The sequence below is a fragment of the Poecilia formosa genome, unplaced genomic scaffold, assembly GCF_000485575.1.
Source record: "Poecilia formosa unplaced genomic scaffold, Poecilia_formosa-5.1.2 Scaffold47, whole genome shotgun sequence".
Classification (NCBI taxonomy): Eukaryota; Metazoa; Chordata; class Actinopteri; order Cyprinodontiformes; family Poeciliidae; genus Poecilia; species Poecilia formosa.
This window is the reverse complement of record NW_006799986.1, coordinates 559,294-582,874: the sequence shown is the minus strand read 5'-3', so window position 1 is coordinate 582,874 and position 23,581 is coordinate 559,294. Positions and strand designations below refer to the sequence as shown.

The 23,581-nt window shown below is 46.5% G+C and overlaps 1 protein-coding gene across 1 annotated transcript; it reads right to left on the bottom strand.

The window, feature by feature from the left end:
- Nucleotides 1-887: 887 nt before the first annotated feature.
- igfbp5b (insulin-like growth factor binding protein 5b) lies at nt 888-13,413 on the bottom strand. The gene is made up of 4 exons (XM_007552251.2): nt 13,065-13,413; nt 4,493-4,704; nt 4,264-4,383; nt 888-2,913 (listed from the first exon to the last, which is right to left on the bottom strand). The coding sequence occupies exons 1-4, from the start codon at nt 13,411-13,413 to the stop codon at nt 2,782-2,784; spliced, it is 813 nt and encodes a 270-aa protein (XP_007552313.1). The 3' UTR covers nt 888-2,781.
- Nucleotides 13,414-23,581: the final 10,168 nt, after the last annotated feature.

Below are 23,581 nucleotides of genomic sequence, written 5' to 3'. Positions count from 1 at the left end.
CGGCGGCCCCTGTCTCTTTGGGCCCCTCGGCGGCCCCTGTCTCTTTGGGCCCCTCGGCGGCCCCTGTCTCTTTAGCTTGAAACGCGGCTTCAGAAAGGAAAGTTTTCCAGGCTTTAGTCTCTGCCGACCTCAGGATCGTCGTTGTGCATCAGGATCTACTGTGAGTTTGTGAAATAAGTGCAAGTTGCTTTGCTTAACGTGATTCGACTGGTATAGTGCTGTGCAAAAGTTTTAAACCACTCCTCGTTTTTTAACACTTTGCTAGCAAACTGTCAAATGTTCTGCTAAATGCTGATGCTGGTTTTGAGCAACAGATCTTCCAGTTTTCTGACGTTTCTCTTTAGCTCCTTTTATCAATCGAGTTCATAATTTGCCCAATCTGGTTGATTAAATACCATCCATGAATGCTAGTGTAAATCTTAATGGGTTTTAAATGGAAACTATCTTGTGATCTCCTTTAGCACACTTCTGCTAATAGTGGAGCTAAGTTTTAGCTTAGTGCTTTAGCTAACTGAGAACATTTAGCGAACTTAGCTTCCCTTAAATTAATCCAAACTTGACTGATTCCTAAACTTTTCCGTGAATAAAGTTCAACATCTTTGTTGAAATTTTGGATATCGACTGACTCCACCGTCATGTTCTTTAGCATTAGCTTCAGCTAAATACCATGATGTAGCATTTTAGCATACTTAGCTTCCCTTAGGTGAATGTTTTTGGGTTAATTCTGAAATACTAATTTCCTTGATTGTTCTATAAACTTTCAGTTGAATAAAGTTGGACATTTATGTTGAAGTTTTGATTATCGTATTCTTCAGGTATTCAGGCTTTTATTTTGAAGTTAATAAAGACTGTTACGCAGCACTTCAGTTTTCTTTCTTTAACAACAGCTGTTTCACAATCTTATGGCAACATTTCAAAATTAAATTGGTTCCAGAGGATTGAAGTCTTCCAAGGGCCGATGTAATTTGAATTGAAGGTAGCACTGTAACATTAGCCTCTGCTAACTAGCATGTTGGTGAAGGGCTTCTGTGTTACCAGAACTAGCTCCTTGGTTAGCGCCCACCACTGAAAGATGTAACTTGACTTGAAGATGAATCTTTAGGGTTCCCTTTTGGGTCCCAGAAGGGAAAAAAGTGTCAAATCTCCCAAGAATTAAAATGAAAAATAAACAGAAACTAATATACTGTTTGTTTGTTTTTTCAATATTAGAGGGAACAACTCTGTGGCTAAGAAATCTGTACATCAACTATTTCCTGCATGTCAAACTGTTTGCTGTTACACCTGAATGATTAGAAGACGGCTGAAATATAAAACATCAAGCAACTAAAGTCTGTCGTAAAACACAATGAAAACCCTTCAGGAAGTGGAGAACCGCTCAATAAAACCAGTTTAAAGACTAAAAGAGATTGTTTAAAAGCAGAAGTTAAAGGAACGAGGGATGACTGGGGATTTTTGCACAGCACCCCTGGATGCACGCATTCCCTCTCTCATTCGCAGGAAAAACAACTAACCGACATTCCTCAGCTTCCCGTCTAACTCCCCGTCAATCGTTGGCATTCACATAAAAACAGAAAAAGTGACAATCTTAGCTTATTAAGTCGTCAAAGGAAGAGCAGGAGGTTCTGAAACAACACGGACAAACGGAGCTGGACTGAATTTAAGGGACCGACCACATTCATCGTTCTTCTCTGTTAGCCTCGAACCTCGTCCTGAATATTGCCCCCTGGTGTCGCTTTCACACCAGTGCTTAAGTCTGTTTGTAGGAAGGCACAGAGAGGAGAAACCGGGTCCGGAGACCTGCTCATGTCGTGTTCTCACGGCGCTCCGCTGAGAAAAAGGCAGAAAGCTCCCACTGCCCTGTGAGCTGCTGTAACAGGACACTTTCCAATTCTTTACAGGCAAAAAGTCTTTGTTTTCTTTACATGATCTGGCTTTTCTCTACAGGAAAAACCCTCAAAGAATATTTAAAAGTAATACACCATGAATATGTTGTACTGACGGGGAAACATGGCTCAAAACGTAGGGCGGTCTTTTACTTCACTGAAGGCAAAGAAATCACAAATAAAACCACAAAAAAAGAGTCAGAGAGGAAACGGCCCGATCGGCAAGGTCGATCCCCCGCCCCCGAAAAAAACAATCCCAACTCGGAAAAATCAAACGTGCTTCCCGTCGCTGAAGCTGAGAGTCTTTGATTTGACCAGCGGAGCTGCGTGGCGCCGCCCGGCAGCTTCATAGGCACAGTTGGCATGTCAGGCTAGCTACGTGGTCGAAGAGCCGCTCACGTGTTCGTCTGCGACCGTCTGAACGCTCCGAGTCCCAAAGACGTTCGCTGCGTTGGAGAGGAAGGGCCGTCGGGTTGGCGACGATCGAACAAGAGGAGGAAATACAACGTTCTGCTGCTGGTTTTGTTTCTGAAATGGGCTCGCTCTGTAACACACCAACGCGTCACACAGGTTTCTAAACAGGATCCCCTTTCTATAAGTGCTCTGAAAACCCCCCAGAAAAACCAGAAACCAATCATTTCTCAGCCAATTCTCAGTCCCACGACACGCAGCTGGGTCAGTTTTCTCCTCCTTCTTCGTCTTGTGGTGAATTTTTTACAGTCAAATGAAGAGGTGGGGGATCCGAAGTGGTCTCCTTAATCAGAGAATAGTGCTTTTTCTTTGTGTCTCTCAGGTTGTTGGTGTGAGCAGAGGGCGGAGCGTACAGGTGTGACTCAGAAGATGCGTGGGCCCCGGGTCATGTGACGGTTATGGGGGCGGGGGGAAGGGGCCGGGGCTTTCACTCGTTGATGCTGCTCTCCAGGTCTTTGCACTGAATGTCCCCCCCGCTGTAGTCCGTCCCTGGCAGCATGACGCCGTATTTGTCCACGCACCAGCAGATGCCCCGCTTGCGGCCGCGAGACGGCTTGCACTGCAAAACCAGAGAACAGGATAGTTTCAGTGGAAACGAACACAAAGCAAACAGAAGCATACGGTGTACTGGGCCGCATGTCTGCAGCACAGCTAAAGGCAGTTGAAGAGACGGGCTAACCCAGCAGCCACACTCACTGGCCTGAGCACTGACTGTTCAGAGAAACTGCCTCTGTAGCGTCGACTTCAAGGCTAAAGACTAAACAGTTCATGTCCAGCATGTGCGGGATCTGCAGTCACATTAGTTGCCCTTTTCCTGACCTGTGATCTGTACAGATCTTATAGACGTTATGGTGTTTTAACTACAGTCACACAGCAGGTCTTGATGCTCAGCGCCGACATTTTGCTTAATTCCAGTATCTATTTTTTGCCTGGTCGTTCATGCTAATTAAATGCAACTGCAATCAGAGCTCGGTGTGAACAGTTTGAGACCCCAAAGCGACCTGCATGCACAGAAGAACAACATAGTTGTCACACAGCAGCACTCTGTCCTATGGAGGTGGAAATGGCCGTCGCTGATAGAAGCTGCTTCAGCCTCTGTTTACGTCCAGGTCCACCAGATCTGTCGTCTCTTGGAGCAGAATTATGATGCATGTCTCACGCCAGTGACCTAAAAGTTAAATAAAACGCTTAGAAAACTATAGGATCTGTTCGACATGTTGAGGTGGCCCAGATCGGGGCTTCCTCTGGGTTTCCTCTGACTGCCCTACAACATGTACGTTAGGCTGATCGACCGCTCTGATGGAAGCGGTTCAGTAAAGCCACATCTCTGACCAGTGGAGGTGTCCACCAGCCCCGAGTAAGGACTGAGCCGGTACACATGGACGGATGAGCCAACCGGTGACCAGTGGATGGATGTTTGGTGCTAAAGCAACCAAAAGGACTCTGTCCATACCCTGTTGACCTGCACTGACCACAAACACCCACCCAAACCTCCCCAGGTCCTTAAATCCAGTCTTATCTGCTTTCCTATGTGGAGGAACAACATACCAGCTGCCACCAAAGCTGCATCATCCCTGAGGAAACCTGATCACACCCAGGTCCCACTAAACCCTGATAAAGACGTTTCAATGGTTGGTTCTGCGCCACGAAACGTCAAGAACAAATCCTTTCATCCTTAAAACTGAATTTCTATCTGGGTTTCATCAGCAAATCTCTGCCATAGTGCAAAAGATAAATCAGAAGGTTGTCAGTGCTTTGCACCTGCTAAACTGAATTATTAGCAATGTTTACTCAAGATTTAATCGTGTGCCTCACTGGTTGGGTGTGAGGCAATGATTGCTCCAGATGTAGAAAGGATGTGGGTATAAAATTGGAGAAGAAACCTTCTGCTAACTGCTGCCTAACCCACCTGTTTGCGCTTGAAGAACCCTTTCCTGTCGCAGTTGGGAAGGTACAGAGACAGCGCCATGACCCGAGAAGTGTCCTTCATTTTCTGGATGATCCCATCCAGTTTCCTCCGACAGGGACCCTTCAGAAAAATTCAGCAGTTCATTAAAAACCAGCATTTAAAACCTTTAAAAGGTGTCAGATAGTGGAGAAGAAATCCCACATCAATAATCGTCCACAACAGAACTTACAAATTCAGGCTCGTGCTTGTCGATGTCCATGGGGGAATAATCCACGCCGGAGCTGAAGGAGCGCTGCTTGCCAAGCTTCCTCTTCTGCTCTTTGCGCACTGCGATCACCTTTTTACTGTTCACAATGTCTTTGGGATGCAGCGGCACCTTGGCTGGCGGCACCACGCCCGTAACGTCCGGAGTCATGTCCACGTCCACCCGCGTCTCCCGATCTGCAGGACGACACCAGCGAAACGCCGTTACAGCGACTCACACCGACTGGCAGGAGAAACTGATGTTAACTGGAGGATTTGCTGCATCAGGGCAGAAATGATGCGTCTTTGTGCAAAACAGGAGGCAAAGCAATAAACAGCATGAAAACAGAAATTCATCCATATTCTGCAGCGGTGAGTCAACAGATGTTATAGGATTTTCTCTCCAAAAGCAGCAATACTTAAATATCTGTTAGCAAGCTACGCTAACTCATCAAGCTGAACTGGTGAGCAGCTAAGGCGCTAAGAGCGGAGCTAATTTTTTGCTAACTTTAGAAATGTTTAGTTCACCTAAATTAGTTTGGATAAATTTTAACATAATTTACTTTGTAAACTTTGAATAAAGTTCAATATCTTTGGTTATTGACTGTTGAGGATTCTTCAAGTGGTTTGATGTTCATATTTATGCTTTTATTTTGAAGTGAATAAAGGCTGTTTGGCAGCAGTTCCATTTCCTCTTTAGCACTAGCTTGGACAAGTTGATGTAGCATTTTAGCATGAGCTAATGCTAAATAACACGTTGACTTTGTACTCATTGTTAACTGAGCTAGTGTTGACTACTGCTGTAGAGTTAGTGCAGCTAACTTTCAGCTAGCGGTTCCCCATGGCTGCGGTTCTGGTGCGGCTCGCTGGCAGACATGGACCAGATATCAGTGGGTCGCAGGAATATATTTCAGTCAGAATATGATCTGTAAACAGAGACGCGAATCAAACCAGTGCCGCTTGGGTTTCAGGTTTAAATGTGAGTTTTCCCCAGTGGAGATCCCCGCCCCCTCCTGTCTCTGGGGCTCGGCCTCTTAAGACCGGACCCCCAGCCAGGGGTCCTTTAAGGCCACAGAACCGGCCCCCCGCCCCAACACACCCCTCCGCCCTCCCGGCTCGGCTGGGCCCGAAGTGCAGGGCTGTTGTGGCGGCGGTGCCAGCGGATGACCCGGTTATATTTATCCGGTAAGGAAACCCGGCGGCGTGTCAGACCCAAAGAACCACAGGGGACTGTCGGAACCGAACACGGACCCGGGTCGAGTAGGGAGGGAAAACGCTGCTCTTCTGGGTTAAAGAGGAGCAGCCTGACCCAGCGTGAGCGTCTGGAGCGGAGGGACCGGCGGGGGGCTGATTATCAGGACTTGGCTTCTGCTCCCCGTCTCTGAAATGAATCTAACAACTCATGACTTGGCAGGCCCGGCTTCGTGTTTAGATACATCACTGTGTCTCCGCGCTCAGACTGCCAGGCTGTCACTCGCTATAAATAAATACTTCAAGCATTCCTACATGTGACCGCTGTGGAAAAACTCATTACTCCTGCGCTACAGTCCAATAATTTGGATTGAAATGCCACATATTTGGCCATAAAACGGCTGCTGAAAACAAGGTCTTTCTTTTTTTTTTACACACATTCTTGTTTCGTGTGTAATTTCATTTGCAGCAGAACAAAAAAGGCCATAAATTAAACACACAGCTCACTGACTTAAAGGGGCAGTATCATGGAAAATCAGGTTTTTTACCTTTTCATGTTTGAATGTTTTTCTCTCATCAGAACAAACTGCAGTGTTGCTTTGATTCATGTTTGAGAAGTCCTTTAATCTCCATGGCAACCGTTAAACTGTACGCCTGGGTGGACCAAGCCCCGCCTTGGAGCTGAAACTCCTCCCCCTCTCAGCTCCTTCAGACTAGCCAGGAGCAATTAGCAAACAGCTGCTGAGCTCATGACAGGAGCTGCTGCTCAGTTAAAAGCATTAAAGGGTTAATAGAGGAGCCATGTTGAGATGACTTCCTGGAGGCGGAGCTTCAGAAAGAGCAGGAACTTCTTAAAGAGACAGAGACCCAATTTCAAAGTGTTATTTCTTTGAAGTTATATCTGATTTACATTTTTAGTATTTTTATAACAGCTGAAGGTAACATGGTGACTAGATTGTGCTATAAAATGGCAACATGTGCCTGCAAAACAACGTTACTGCCCCTTTAAGGAGAAATCTCAATTTAAATTTAAAAAAGCGTTAATAATCCGTTGCAAAGCAGCTCAGTTTTTCCATGCTCTGGTACCGGGCCTGTTCCGGGCTCCGGGTCTGGTTTAACTCCTGACAGCTGCAGCCCTTCGCTGAGCAGCGCCGCACCTGATAGTCCTGTTTAAAAATTAACATCTGCACACAATTAGGCCTCATGAATATCCCAGGTTCCTCTTGGCCTGCGGGCCAGCAGTGAAAGACGAGCCCCTGCTCTCTGCGCTGCATCAGGACGGAAAGAGGCGGGTCCGGTTCTCCCAGCGCTCACTGGGTTTCCGCGGCTCCCGGTCCGCCGCGGCCCACTTTGATTGGCCGCCTCTGAAATTACATCTTTACCAGATGTAAGACAGCAGTGAATGGAGATCAACGAGCCTGAGGGCCGCAGGGCGCGCAGAGGACAATGACAGTAAACCATCCCGCAGGATGACGGGGCCGCCGCCGCTGAATATTTGAAGGCTTCAGCCTGAAAACGCTGCAGCGCAGCAGGAAACATGCAGACCTGCAGAGTTTGGAAAGGAACATGTAAAGAAACGACGTGTCTGGGCTTCCAGGCACGTGGTCATAATGTTATGCCTGATTGTTATATTCAATATTTGTTTATTTATTTTTTTAAACTACAGACTAAGAATGTTGTAATTTATTTTTCTCATTTTGATGCAGCTGAAAGTCAGGAAAGTTTGAAAAGACGAGGTTTTGGTCGGATCAGTGAAGCCGGTTCTGATCCGGTTCTGATCCGGAGGTTGGTGCTGTGAATCTGTGCACAGGAAGCGCCTCATTGTGAGCTCAGAACTTCTCCTTTGGAATCAAACAGTTTCCTGCTTTTCTGAATCCACAGTATAAACAGCAACCAGAACAATTCAAGGGTCGTTCATTTCACGACAGGACTGGAGGAGGAGGCAGCGCGTCCCCGAAGTAAGAGCTGCAGCTGCTGCTGCTGCTGCTGTAGCAGCTGCTTACGGCCGGGCTGCAGCTGTAGCAGCTGCTTACGGCCGGGCTGCAGCTGCAGCTGCTGTAGCTGCTGCTGCTGCTGCTGTAGCAGCTGCTTACGGCCGGGCTGCTTTGCTGGACTCGGCTAATTTTGGTCTGAGGTCTTGTCCCATATTTGGGTTTGCAACAAGCCGCACACATGCAGGCAGCGTCTGCTTGGGTCTCCACCACCGCAGAGCAATTACTGGGTGTGACGGGTTTCTGAGCAGACGAACCTCCAGATAAATCCTCCAAATCTGGAGGATCCGGAGCGAAGCGTCGAGCTCATTCCCACTTTCAACACCATGGATGTTCTTAAAGGGCCGGCTGCAGCACAATGCCCTTTAACAAACTGTCAAAACTTTAGAGCTCTGTCTGCGTTCAGTAAGGACGTCTTCATATTTAATACATTTTCACACTGATTGCACCTTCAGGATTTTTGTGATTGTTTGCAATCAGAATCACAGATTTTGTGATTCTAACTCAGAAATATTTGCAATGAATTCTGCAGTATTTGTATATAAACGTGACTTTTTGTACAGGCAGCAGCACTGTAAAAGGAAATGATCATTTTCATCATTTTTGTATAAAATTTGCATTCAGCTCACAGTTATGCAGAAAAATGTGAGCATCTGTTGGTTTTGCATGAAAAACTACAGAAACTGAATGATGTTATTTGGTGTCTGGAATCTAGACGGCCACATAAGAAGCTTCGGCGGCCAGATTTGGCCCCTGAACCTTGAGTTTGACACATGCAGCGGATCTGTTCAGTGCAGGTGGTGGAGGTCCGGCTGAGAGGAGCCCAAAGCAGAAAACCTAATCCACTCTTCTTCTTTGGATATTTTTCTGCAGAAGCTCCAGATAAAAGCAACTGCTGAATGAATTTCATGAACTGTGGATGTTATTTCCCTGAAACGTTGCTTCCTTCACCAGAGGAGAAGGATGCATCGCTGCCAAACATCCTGGAGGTTCAGAGCTGCGTCTACAATCATGGAGGTCAAAAGGTTCATGTCGACTCTCACTCTGTTAGCAGCTAGAAGCTGCAGGATCTCCAGCTCTGTTCTGGTGAAGTGAAAACAGGAAACCCTCTGAGAAACAAAAAACAGAAACTTTCACTGATTCCTGCTGATTATGGGAACAGAAACACGTTTCTGATGGGAACCAACGGCAACAGAGACGTTTAAAGAAGCTGCAACCAAATCAAAGCAGTTTTTAATTACATCAATCAATCTCCAGGCTTTCATGGAAATTCATGATTGAGTTTATTGCAAAGTTGGTCACAAACATTTGATTTAAGTGACAAACTCCGACCTGCAGGTGGCAGTATTTCACACTTCTGCATGGCTGCCTCAGCGTTAGCGGCGTGAGCGAACAAAAAGCTACATTTACTGTCATATAGTACAATTTTCACAAATATTTATAAAGTCACAAGATGGCAAAAATCACAAAGATATTTGATATTAAATTTTAAGAAGTACTTAATAGATGCAGACATTTATTAAAGCTTAATGGGTTTCATTAATGCATTCTGGCCCGACGGGTTTGTCAGGTTGATGGTCTGACCGCCTGACTGGACGATGTTCTGCGTTCTGGTCGTGTGAACAGATGTCGGTACTAAAAGCCGAGGAGCTTCGACATGCGGCTCCTTCATGCTAATCAGGAACACTCTGGTGCCGCCGTACATATGTGAAGTTCTCATGCAAACATGAAGCACTGGAGGCCTGCGGCCGCCTCATCTGCTGATGGCTGTAAATATTAATGCCAGAGTGGCGTGAGATCGGCCTCGTCTCGCTGCAGAACGCTGCACATGCAGGGTGAGACTCTGCTGCAGGTTTCCTGTTGCTTTGCAAACATTCTGCCGTAGGAACTACTTCTTAATCATCCTCTGCTTCTTGGCAGAGAGAAATCTGTTGAAACATAAGGCCCTTTCAGAAGCCCCGAGGGTACAAGGCCTGCTGCCATGAAGTCATATCTGTTGGCAAGCTTCCCCGGGTCTGAGTCACTGGCAGAGCCAACGGAGCACACACCAACACGGAGCAACTGGGATCCCAGCGCAGGAGGAAAGCAGGAACTAATGGGAAGGCGTGAGAGTTCACGGTTCCTCCTCCTGGTCTGCCTCGCTCAGCTGGTCCAGCTGGTCGGCAGCAGAAACCAGGCGCTGGCCGGTCCACAACCGGACGCCTCCAGGAGAACGGACAAGCATCACGAACCCGAACCGGGTTCAACAAACAAACAGGAGTCCACTTCATCCGTCCATGGTCTGGACTCACTCATCCCTCTTCAGGACAGGTTTGCAGAGGCGTCTGCCTCCAGGAATCCGTCCGGCACTCCTCACACCAATCGACCCAACAAAACCAAGGGTCTCACCCAGCAGAGGCCAAGTCCAACCTGAGAGACCCCAGGCCTCACGCCTGGTTCACATGGCAACATCTTCAAAACCCCGACTTGATAAAAAGTCTCAAACTGGTTTAAATCACCAAAATTCAGACGTTACTCTGGAAATCTCACAAAATCTCAAACGTGAGTTCAGAGTAACCAAACATGACCGACTGGGAAGAAGCAACAGCGATAGTTTGACAACATTTCACAGAAAAACCGATACGCTGGACTTTCTAGTTGTTCTGTCTTTGGTGTATTTTGATTCCTTTCCATGTTTCTGTCACTTTGCTTTCTGATTGGCTACATGTTACATTCAATGGGCTGATATCGCACCAAGACAATCCAACATGTCGATATCCCTGATACCAGAGCAGAACGCTCCGAACACACAGCAGGAAAATCAAACAAGATCATCCTGAAAATCAGGCCAGCTTTCATACTGGGAGAAGTCAGGACAAAAATCAGCGTGAAAATCTGTCAACTAGAAAAACACCTGAACTTTTCCAACCTACAAACACCAACAAGTAAATGTGGTTTACTTGGCACATCGTCAGTCAAACCGTCGCGTCATCAGACCATTTCCCAAGATGAACTTAAGACTTGGGGGACCCTGAAACAGGTTCCCTTGTTTCGGGAATCTGGGGCGAAAAATTGCCTACGGGGACGTCTGAACTTCAAAAGTTGATCAACTGGATCTGATTGGTTGAGCAACTTTAAGCCGCTTTGCATGGGGACAAATTAGCCAAAACAGTCTAATTTTAAGATCGTTCCGTTGGGCTAAAGCAGGTCAAACAAAAGCAGACGTAGCATGTCGATTTGTATCGACGGATTGGTTTTTATCTTCAGTGAATCTCAGTAGAAATGTGACGATTTTAACTTCCATCAAACCAAAACCAGCAGACACCGCCGGCTGTTGACCTGCACCTGTAGGGGGCTAGCTGGTTGACGTTAGCTGGTTGACGTTAGCTGGCTGACGTTAGCTGGTTGACGTTAGCTGGTTGACGGTTAGCTGGTTGACGGTTAACTGGCTGACGGTTAGCTGGCTGACGGTTAGCTGGTTGACGTTAGCTGGCTGACGTTAGCTGGCTGACAGTTAGCTGGTTGACGGCTAGATAGCTGATGGTTAGCTGGTTGATGTTAGCTGGTTGACGGCTAGATAGCTGATGGTTAGCTGGCTGACGGCTATCTGGCTGACGTTAGCTGGTTGACAGTTAGCTGTCTGGTTAGCTGGCTGACGTTAGCTGGTTGACGGCTAGATAGCTGATGGTTAGCTGGCTGACGGCTATCTGGCTGACGTTAGCTTGTGAACAGAGCGTCCTCTGGAGCATTCAGACTCCAAGGTTTCTGGGTGTAAAACTGCCTGACTTGTCATCACCACCAACTACAATCCACACGGCCCCGCCTGAGTCACACACACACGTTTCTGACAGGCAGTTCTGGCTTCATGTGACGTCAGATAGCGATTGATGCTTCACACAACGCCAGGTTATATTTAGAACAACAGAACACCTTCGTTCTGAAACCTTTGTCTGGACCAACTGGATCCAGTTGCTTGTGAGCCGATGAAACCCCAGAGTGACAGACGCACCTTAAATCATTCAAGACAAATGGCTCCATCTCTCAGCCTCACACACGCAGATTTAGTGGTAATCCAACTCTGAACAGCCAGGCATGGCGGCCTGCAAACCCAATTTGCATCATCGTTGAGCCACACGAACGATGCTTTACAAACTCAATAAAGAGGAAAAAACGTGAGCAATGAAAATTCATGAGATGCGACGACACAAACCATAACAACCACGCTCTAAAACGACCACATGAGTCACGTTGCGTCGCTTCTTCACTTCCAGCTTCAGTTATTCATCCAGCAGGGCTGCATCCGATCCGCATGGGGCCCGGGGCAGAAACAGACCCTGGGATCCACCTCCAGCTAAACCCACCAACCGCTGTGCTGTCCCTTTAAACGCTTGGATGCAAAACATATCAATTATGCTAAAGGCACAGGGAAAAGTTGCATCTTTTGCAAATGTATCAGTTGTGATGCAAAACTTCAGAATGCAGAACCTCACACAGGAAAACAATGTCTAATTGGGTTTAAAATATCCTAAAAATAATTTTAATTGATTTTAGCAAAGCTAAAAAAGTGCATCAAAAATCATACATTAGAATTTTGTCTTTACTTTCCCTCCATACATTTGACATTTATTTCACATAAATCAAGACATGTAGCAACAGGTGCAGATCAGTTTGCTTATTCTTTGGGCCGGCACAACAAATCATCACACAAAAGAAAAATCAACTGCAAACAAACAACAAAAAGTGCATCTGGGTTTTGTAGCCATTTTCACTCCTTACATTTTTCTTTTTTTTAAAAAAAAAATGTGTAAATCTTATTGATCAGAGTGATTTTTATATCAAAATGAACTGTAAAAACAAAAGTGACTGAATGACATTGTGAAGTTACAGGTGCAGATCAGTTTGCATATCCCTTGGGCCGGCACAACAAACTGCCACGCAAAAAGAAATGGTAAACTGTAAAAAAAGGAAAAAAAGGCTTCTTGGAGGTATTTTCCTTCCATACATTTTAACAACAAAAAATGTGTCAATATAAAGATAAGATAAAGTTCTTGTATCAAAATGAATAATTTTTAACTCTAAATGGTTGAAATTTGGTTTGAAACTGAGGCTGAATGGTTACAGGTGCAGCAGTTACATATTGCTCGGGCCGGCACAACAAATAACCAGAAAAGAGTCAACTGTAAAAAGGAAACTAAAAAAGGCTTTTTGAGTCTGTTTTTCTTCCATACATTTTGCAGTGTAATAAAAGAAACTGCACAAAATTAATTTAGCAAAGTAAAAGTGGAAAAAAATGTAATGTTTGAATCCAAAATTATTCATTTTCAACTGTAAACATTTTAAATTTCAACTAGCTGGTTACAGGTGCAGAGCAGTTTGCATTTCCTCGGGCCGGCTTACCTCCGGTCGCGGCTCCGGCGGCAGCGGCGGCGGACTTGTAGCCCTTCTCGTTGGTGCAGACGCCGCGGCCGTGCAGCAGGGCGTGCAGCGGCTTCTCCTCGCCGCTGCGCGGCAGGCAGCGCAGCCCCTTGGTGCAGGTGCCCGTGTAGACGCCGCACGCCTGCCCCTCGGCCAGCGCGCAGGTCAGGCAGCAGCCGCAGCCCGGCTCCTTCACCAGCTGGCAGCCGACGGGCACCGGCGGGCACATGGACAGCGCCTTGTCATCGCACGGCTCGCAGGGCACGTAGGAGGCCGAGCAGCGGGAGAGCCCCAGGATGATGGTGAGCAGGAGGCAGCAGCTCAGGAACATCTTCAGTCCTCCCGGTCTGACGGACTCAGCGCAGATAATCCGATTCTCACAGTTTATCCAGGAGTGCAGCTCTCCAGTAAACCCGTCATGAACAGCAGGAGTTCTCTCTGGGCTTCAGGAGTTTTTCTCTCTGGGAGTAAAAAACCAAACCAGCGGCGGTCCTGCGCAGCCTCTCCTTCCTGTTGGACTCCTGCAGACTTTCTCCAGCAGCAGCAGCAGCAGCAGCAGTTTTCCTCAGCAGACTGATCAGCTGCAGACCTGCAGAGCCTTTTTAAAACAGCCGAGCAAACCCGGGACCATGAATACAGCGAGCAGCAGCAGAGGGAGGCGCACTTGTTCCCGGCCTGGCCGGCGGCCAGCAGGAGGAGGATCCCAGTTTCACCCCGAGCCACCGAGCGGCGGCTCAACTGATGCGCAAAACCTGCGGATCCCGCAAACAAAACCACCGAACCACGCGCAGCTTCTGACGTTTACGCACAAAAAGTGAAAGAGAAATCAGAGTGGAGATGTTTTCTGTTCGACCGAAAATCCCCGCAGTTTGTCTCCTGTCAGCGCAAATGAAAGCAAAAGTTCAGGGAACAGTTTGGGAACACCCCACCCACTGTTTGCATTTCTTCCCGGTTTGTGTGCAAATCCTGTCTGAACTCCGCAGCACCTGTTGCGTCCAGAGGGAAGCAGGTTCTGCTGCGCTGCTTTAGCCGCAAAGGAGCGCAAAGTGCGCACAGGGCTGCGCTGTTCTGCTGCAAACCGCCGTTCTGACCGCATTTTCTCCGCTTTTAATGCAAAACTCTGGAGAAATCCGCAACTTTTCCCGCTGTGTTCTGAAGCTGGGCGCCTGCTGCTGAGCTCGCCGCTAGAAGGCGCTGTTCGCAGCGCTTCCATCCGTCCGGCATTCCTCAGAAATGACAGTTTTATCACATTACCAGCCCCAAACTCCGACTTGAAGCTGTAATCCACGCTCTGCTGAGAGAACAGAAAAAACTCAGCTTTTCCGTGGAATGAATGACTGCGTAATGATTTAATCTGACTGGGTTCGTTGCAGAACCGAGCCGAACATCCAGGCTGCTCTCTGCAGCTGATGGAATCAAAGCCGACATATGTGCGGGTTCTGCTCCCGCTTCCTCCGGCTCTTGTTTTGGAGGGACACGTTGGGAACGTTTTAGTCACAAACCAGTCCTTCGACCCAAACAACAACAAATAAAAGCAGTTTCCAGAAACTGAGGGGCGTGACAGGATCCTGGGAGACATAAATCTGGTGATAATGAAGAGATTAATTAGGACAATAAAGCAGCAGGGTTTTAATGATGCGTCTCTGCAGGGGAAATTTCCTCCAGCTAAAGGATGTACATCGTGCTCTTTTTTTGACCACTGAAGGAACTCAATGTTCCAGCTCCTTTCTTCCCTCTGCTCCCCATTCTTTGCTCGATGCAAATCCTAATTCCCCCCGGATCTATTCATGCATCAATCCATCTGTTCCTCCCTCGGAGCCGGCACCTCCTCCTCCTCCTCCTCCTCCTCCTCCAGCCATCCTTCTGGCCTAAAGAAGCTCCAGTGGGTTTGAAAAGTGCAAACTGATGTCTGAAATTCTGCTCTTAGTTTTGGACTCATCACCAAACGCAGCAGAGGCAGAGAAAATACTCAGTCCAAAGAAGAAGAAAAAAAAATGTATTAAAAGTGAAACTACAGAGACGGTTGGGACCACCGGAAAAAATCTGAGATTAAAGTTGATTTGAAAAAAAGTTCAAATTCTGAGTATTTCAAAATGTTGAGACTAAAGTCGGGATTGATTTCTGTTTTTTCAGTTGCTTTTATTTTCTTCTGTACCAAAAGTAAGAAGTTGTTTCTAAAAATTCTCAAAGTATTGAAAGTAAAAGTTTTTGTTGATTGAAGCTCGACTTGGATCCTGAGTTATTTTCAGGGTTTTTTTTATTTTATTCGTCTTTTTTTATCAGTTTTATTTCCATTCATCCCTTCTCACTGGTGGTTTTTTGTTCCTGTTTTAGGAGTCAATTTGTGAGACAATTTTGAGATTAATAAAAAACAAACAAAAAAAACTTTAAAAAATGAATTTTGAACTCCAAAAGTTAAAAATTTGTCAGAGAAAAAAACTGAAATTTTGAGATTAGTCTAAAAAAAGTTCTAGGAAAAACACAAACATTTCTGAGCTTGAAGAGTAAAAAAAGTTATTTTATTTTTTTACTTTTCAAGTTCAGAAAACGTCTTTCTAGAAAAAAATGTGAAATCTCAGAATTTGAGTTTTTTTTCTCACAAAAGTTTGACTTTTGGAGCTCAGAAATGTCCCTTTTATAGAACATTTTAGAGATTAATTTAACAATTTCTGGGTTTTCTTTCCAAATTTACTTGTTTTTTTGTTTTTCACATATTTTCTAGAAAAACTTTTGAGACATTCTGGGCTTGTGAAGCTGAAAATGTTCAATTTTTGGAGCTTCAAAAATTGAAACATTTCTGAGCTTTGTTCTTTCAAAATTACTCTTTTTCTGTTTAATGGCTCTAATGTGCCTCCATAAAAGTCTGAGTGGAGAAACAAATAAAAATCAGGAGCCAGGATCTGTTTCAATCAAGTAATTTTCTTTTTCCATAGCTCAAGTTAAAATAAATTAATCTGGCTGCTGTTTAGGTAATTACAACCCAGATTTATGAAGCTTCGCTCCCTAAAACTGCTCCAGTTAATGTTACTCAATCAGTTAATTTAATAAAAACTGAAGCATTTGGAGGCAGCGAGTTGAGGGAATCAGTAATAATGTTTTGCAGTGCAGGGCTGGCAGTCACCTCCATCAGGTTGACCCCGTCGGTGACCCCTGACCGTGCCGTGCCGGCCGTCCTGCCAGTGAAACGCTGCGCTCTGATTGGCTGCCCTCGGCTGCGGTCGTAAATCTGCCGCGCTGCGCCGGTCCCCGTCTTCAAACGTGCTGCAGCCGAGCCGAGTTTGGACCGAAATAAAAAAGCCACAGATCCATTTCTGAACTTTTAATTCCAAGCTTTTAGAACAGCTTGTTCCTGAGAGAGCCGTTTTATTTTCTGGAACGTCGCAGCAGGTTGGACTCATGTTATGAAGTGACATGATTACATGATGACATGATTAATGAAATTTCACGACTTGGTGGACTGTTGGATTCTGCAAGCTATGTTTAAAATACATAACAGTAAATTACCAGCACATTTGCAAAAGAGATTTATTAAAAGAGACTGCATTTATAATTTGAGAAGAGATTTAAAAAAGAACTGAACAAATGAAAACAAGAAGAAATCCGTTTTTTGCTCCAGTTAATTATTTTTCATTCAGACTTTAAATGTGATGTTTAAGCTGCAAACCAATTAAATGAAGAGATTTAACCTCTGATTGATTCTAATAGATCCTGATTGACCTTTGACCCCAGAGCTTCAGCCTCCCTCCTGGATGAGCTGCTGAAGGTGACGTGGAAACTCCCTGTCTGCTCTGGTTCTGCTGGAGCTTTCTTCCTGTTAAAGGAGAGTTTTCCTTTCCGCTGTCGCCGCATGCACGCTCAGTATGCACCTGCAGCCGTCCCGAGTAATAAAGTAATGAAGTCAAAATCACTCAGACTTCTGGTGGAGAAGTCCAGAATAATAAATCTGGTCTGCTTAAGGCATCATCCCCCTTCCATCCTTCACATGTATTTAATCTACAAAGCATGGCGGTGGCTGCATCATGCTGTGGGGCTTCCACTGGCAGTCCCATTGAGACGTCTGGATTCGTTAAACCAGCATGTTGGATGTTTGGATCCCGGTTCCAGCTGCAAAAGGATCCAAACTGGTTCTGGAACGGATCAAACCGGCTAACTTTAAGCTAACTGAAGATTTGACGTCAAATTCCAGAAAACACCAGAAGAGCCTCGGATCCCAGCGGGAATGGACGGGATGCTAACGATACACGAACACTGGAGGCAGCATCAGAGAAAAACCTTCAAACTTCCTGTTTTCCAGAAGGATTTGTGACTTTTTTGTCGTTTTTCCTGGTTGTTGAACATTAAACTCCAAGCTTCCTGTCTGCATGCTGTCAGGTCTCCTCAGACGTGTTTGAGTTCAGATCACCGGCGGCGTTCAGGTGATTTTATGGTGTTTATCTGCCTTTCATCTGGAAAGCAGAGAAGTGGCTCGTCAGCTTTCCACTTCATCAGGTCGTCACGTTCGGCCGCGCTCCCCAAACCGTCCTGAAAGCTGCTTCTGTGAGCAGACAGCGCGGCTCCAACAACAAACCCTCCGCTCTGCTGCTCATTCGAAAGCTGCAGGCGCGTCTGCTCTGTGTCACTCCAGCTGCAGGTCCGACCGGCTGTAATTCAGCCCACATGCAGAACCAGCAGCAGGCGTGGAGGCTGTGGGGTTCGCATGCAGACGGGAGACGTCACAGTTTCATCACATCGTTCCCACAAGTCTGAACCGGAAATGATCTGCGTCATCTTGGTAGGAAAACACACAACATGCAGCTGACCAATGGCTGCCACAGCAACAGAAACATACGGACACACTCCACCAATGAGCCAGAGAAATATATATAAACAAAATGGCTGCTGTCGGGATCGACCCGAACGAGACGGAGAATGGAAACATGTCAGACGATGATGTCAGTGAACATGAAGAGTGTTTATTCACCTGGTTCCGGAAGAATGAGGTAGTAGCAAACATGTAGGCTACATTAGCTAAGCTAACTGCTAGTTCAGCAGTAAGTATCGCTGATATTTATCTTGGTATTACACAGAGGTGAGAACTCAAACTGTAATGTAACGGTTGTAATGTGAACGAGGAGAGAGCTACTTCTAAGCTCGTGGCTTGTTTATTGTTGTCATAGCAACTCCAGAAAACTGCCTACCAAGATGGCCGTCAGTTACAAACTCCATGGAAATGTGTCGTCACATGAGAACTGTGTTGTAACTTCCAGGGTTTTTACGTGGCCACAGGGGCGCAACTACATATAATTCAGCTGGATGCGAAAACCTCTGGTGCAGCGCCCGCATCCGCTGCATCCGCTGCATGCGCCCGCATGGCATGCGCTGCATGCGCCCGCATGGCATGCGCTGCATCCGCTGCATGCGCCCGCATGGCATCCGCTGCATACGCTGCATGCGCCCGCATGGCATCCGCTGCATCCGCTGCATGCGCCCGCATGGCATGCGCTGCATGCGCCCGCATGGCCATCAGGTCCAGTTCAGTTCAATCCTCCCAACTAACATTCAGATCCAACGACGTCAAGTCCAGTTATAGGAAATTTAAAATCTATAATTTATCCATATTCATGGCGTCAGGAAGTCGCTGGAGCAGAAGGACAAACAAAGGCACCAAAATCCACTTTTTTAAACAAATTAGACTTTTTCACGGCAGTTTGAACAACTTAATTCTGATCCTTTCATCCAAACTGTCATGTTGCGATTAACTTGTCGAACCCGCAGGAGCAGAACAAACTCTGGAGACGGGTAAAGGTGATTTATTAAATACAGTGCAAACAGAAATATATACAAGATGATCCGGAACTGGGGCTCGTCTTGGTGGTTCTGGATCTCTGGGTGGAAATGAGACGGGTTAGGGGCGTTCAGAGGTCGTGGGAAATAACAGTCCTGCTAGAGACCTACATGCTGACGAGCTCGTCTGAGCACATGAAGGTGTACCGTAAGGATCCGGAGCTGCAGGCTGGGACGAAGGCGTGAGCTTCACCAGCCTGCAGCTCCCCTCCACTCACAGGTGAGTGGAGGGGAGGGAACCGCTGACCGGGGGTCCGCCACTGGCTGAACTCAGAGCGGGTCTCTGGGATTGAGGCCACCAACAGGTAAAATCCACGGGGTCTCGAGGATCTTGGTCAATATGCCGAGGTTCGTGGAAGTTGAAAGAACTCAGGGCTTCGCGGGACGACAACCTAGGAGAGGCAGCACAGAAGGAGATTACATCACAGGCCAACAGGAGAGTCGGCAGCTCCATCCTCACGAACTCCTCCAAACAAAGGTAAGTGGCAGCAGGTGGGCCGCTGCAGGTCCATGCCCTCCAGAAAGTCCCAGGATGCCCCCTGGTGGAGAAACTAGAGATGCCCAACCAGCCTTCCCCAAATCCTAACAAACAAACTGTGATTTGAGCCACTTCCATGTGTGGAATTAAATCGGTTACATATCCAATAGTCCCCAAAGTGCTTACAGTCTGAAACAGTCATGTTGGGTTTTCTGACTTTTCACTCATGAAACGTCTTCTCGCCCTTCTCGGCTCCGACTGCCTGAAGCCCCCAGAGGACCAGACCGACCCGAACGGGTTGACAAATATGACCGAAGTGGAACATAAAACTATCCAGGCAGCATCAGGACAGACTAAAGTTCCTGTTCTCTAACGAAAGGCTCAGTGATGGTTTATAATCAGCTTCTTGCTGTTTAGCTGAATGGAAACTTGAACTGGTCTGGAGTCAGTCCCAGTAAAATGCTTCAGAGATCCCAGGCATAAAACTGAAGACGTGTTGCGTTCGCTGCCCCCCTCCAGCTCCTTGGATTGCTCTTTGCTTTCGGAAATTATTCAGGAACATCTGCAGACTAAAAACAGCCGCTGCTTGTGAGAGGTTTTACACGGCCGGCTTATCGCCCCGCGGCGCTCAGATAAGCCCGACTCGCGTTACAGCCTCATCCAGGTTCCTCCTGGGAGCTTCACCCACTGGAAACCCGCCGGGCGCACGTCCCACCCGCTGTTGACGGCAACGCCATGGCAACGCTGTCAACTGCCACCAAGATGCCATCCAAGCCACGGCCAGCTGCAGTTTGACCTTCCAGTAAACCGATTGGAGGCGTTTTTTATCTTGAAGTGTTTGGCTTCAAGATATATACAAGAAAAGCCACAAAGTTTCCCTCCGTCGTTCAGGCAACGCGTTGCTGATCCGATCGCCGGTTCTGTTAATCCTCTGTTGCTGTTTGACCCGTTTGTTCTCTACGCCTCATTAAAATCTGAGCTGCAAACATCAATACTGGATGTGAAGGATCGTTTTTACAGTAATCAGATATAAAAACCCAGATAAGTTCGGGTTTGTTTCTTGTGAAAACGCTGATTTGATGTTCTTAGACTGGATGAAATGAAGTGAATGTGTTGCAGGTTTACGCTGCCGATAACGGAGTCAGCAGCAGGTTGACCAGATACTTCATCTCACTGTGATGTTAAAGCAGAAAAATCGTCTCATGTTTTTGAATTGTTTGGATTATCAAACATCCACCTGCTATTCAGAATCAGCTTCATTTGAGAAAACAAACCATTTTAAATGTAAAGATTTTCTTGTGAATATACAAAGTTTTTCTGTATAATCTGTAGCCTCAAACTGAACTCTGAACAGTTCATGTCCAGCATGTGTGGGATCTGCAGAGATGTTAGTTGCCCTTTTCCTGACCTTTGACACGTACAGTTCAGATCTTGTAGATGTTATGAATGTTATGACTCATGTCTCACATCGGCGACATAAAAGTCGTATAAAATGCAGCGTGCCTGTTCCGACTGCAGACACTTTAAAACGTACCAGGTAGAATCTACCTGAAGTGGCTTCGTTCTTCTTCTGCGCTGCGGTAAACCGTCCACACAGAAATCTGACTGCTTCACATCTAATCAGTAGCATGAAGGACGACGCAGAAAGAAGCAGATTTCAGAAAAAAAAATCTTAATTGAGCATCAAAACCTGCTGAGAGAAAGAAGTTAAAATGTAATTCATAACATCTACAAGATCTGACAGGTCAAAGGTCAGGGAAAGGGCAAATAACATTTCTGCAGATCCCACATATGCTGGACATGAGCTGTTCAAACATGTCTTCCTTTCTTTGCAAAAGCTCTGCACAAACATATTTACAAGAAAAGCTTCTTAATTTCTATCTAAAATGCAGATTTCTGTTTGCTGAAACTTGGCAGATGAAAATGATTTTAATCAGACGTGTAAATCACCGACGACTCTCCTGGTCGTGAAGATGGGATGCGACTGGACCTACCTGTACAACAAAAGCAGCGTTTTCAGGAATATTGATGGCATTCATTAAGAAACATAAACTCTGTGATTTGTTGAAGCCGTTTTTGTGTCGTCATGTTGAGCCGTTTGCATGCGGTGCGGCTGACAAATGAAGGCTGCCTTCGCCTTGGTGTGCGTGGGAATCCGGCTGCGAACGTGAAGGCGACCGGCCCGGTCCAAACTGACTAATCCCATAAACAAATATTTGAAATTTGCGTGGAGAGCTCCTTCACACAGTCCAAACAACGTCTTCAGGCTGTCACGTTCAGCCCACGCTCGCGTCTTAAAACAAACATCTGCATTAAAATTCCTCTGCAGGCGGAAAGTCAGAGTTACATAAATAGATGAAAACAAACAGAAATGTCATTAACAAAGTGCTGCGGCCATGTTCTGCTGGAATAAAGAGCCGAACAACAACCTGGTGATTCAGTCAGAGGAAATCAGCTTCATTTAAAACCTGCAGAACAAAAACAGACGAGATGAACCAGAAACGACTCGATAATCTGCCTCTGGTTCAACCTTTACCCACCAAATCTGGACACTTTCTCACATCTAAGCTGTTTGTTTTACAGGAGGGTCTCCAACGTGAGGCTCGGGGGCCGTTTCCGGACCTCAGGATTATTTTCTTCGGCCCTGATATGTTTGGGCCATTTAAAAATAACACAGAATCACGGATCCACAGACAGCAAAAACTGTCTGGATGGAGCTTCCGTCTCACGACTGCTGACATTTTGTCACGTTAAAATATTTCTAAACACCAAAGATGCTTTTTGTTACTGAAGAAAAAATGAGAAAAATCTGAAAGTTTTCCGTAAATGATGTCAGTAGCAACAAGGGACGATTCCTCTGTTTTCCCAAACCTGAAACCTTCCAGCCGATCAGAACCAGACCAGATTATTCTGCACAGTTTGAGGTTAAACCCCCTGGTTCTGTTTGGTAAAACGGAGCCGTTTCAGCGGTTCGCGGCATTAACGCTGCCTCAGATGAAGACAAGCATGAAAACCAGAATATATGGACCGGCGGACTGCGGGCTGATTTATCCAGCATTAATTACAGGTTCCTCTCTGCGTCGCTCTCCGTCTCAAGCCGAGCAGAGACGTTTCCTCCGGGCTCGGCGCCGCTTCCTCGGTTTGACCTGAGCGCCGTCCGGCCGCCGGAGAGGTTTGAACATAAAACCTTTCCTCTGGACGTGAGCAGCTGTCTGCTTTGGGTGATTAAAGAGTTGGGTTTGAATCCTGATTTGGTCGGAGCGGAGAAGCACAAACTGGACACGGAGGCTTTGGCAGAGGAAATAATTACACAGTGAATTATTCAGACCTAAACATGAAGGCTTTCATTTTCTAAACCGGCTGACTAGAAGCCCAGAGCGAGGCGCTTCCTGGGGCCGCGCACCTGGAAGTGGCTCTGATGGACCAGGTACAGCGTTTTACTTCAACCTGAAGCAGCAGTAAGTGGGGGAGGGGAGCGGGACGCTCAGGACCTGCTGATGATGGGGTCGGTCTCGGCAGCCGTTCTGGACCAGGACGGAAACAAAGGCCGGAGTTTACTTTAGAAACCTTGCCGAAGTACGTCGGGTTGATGACTTTGGATGAAGCGGCTGCGGCTCGAGCAAATGGAGCTGAAAAGCTTGTGGTGGAAATGAGACGAGAGGCCGGAGCTGCTGGACGGTTTCACTGAATCAGCCAGAAAAACACGGATCTTATTAATGAAAAGAAACGGAGAGTAAGGCCTCCAAACATCTCAGATCACCAGGAAGAGATTCCTCCAGCCGGGGATGTGCAGAGTAGATATGAGGAGTCAGCATCTTCTGCTCATTAGTCATACATTTATTCTGACTGAGGCTTTTAATCCAGTTTCTAAGCTGCTTTACTAATCCAACAGGGAAATTAAATTCATATTCAAGTTCTTCAACAGCTGATGCTTGTAGGCAGGAGCTCCTTCAGCAGTCTGTCATACAGCACGTCTGAAGAAGCTTCTGACTGAAGACACGGCAGCAGACTCATCTGTCTGCAATTTCCTTGATTTTATGAAGAATCCTTCTTTATACATCATCTATAGAGAGTTCACTGGAACCAGAAGCAGAACAGAACCAGAACCAGAGCTGATCCAGAACCAGAACCAGAGCTGATCCAGAACAGAACCAGAACCAGAGCTGATCCAGAACCAGAACCAGAGCTGATCCAGAAC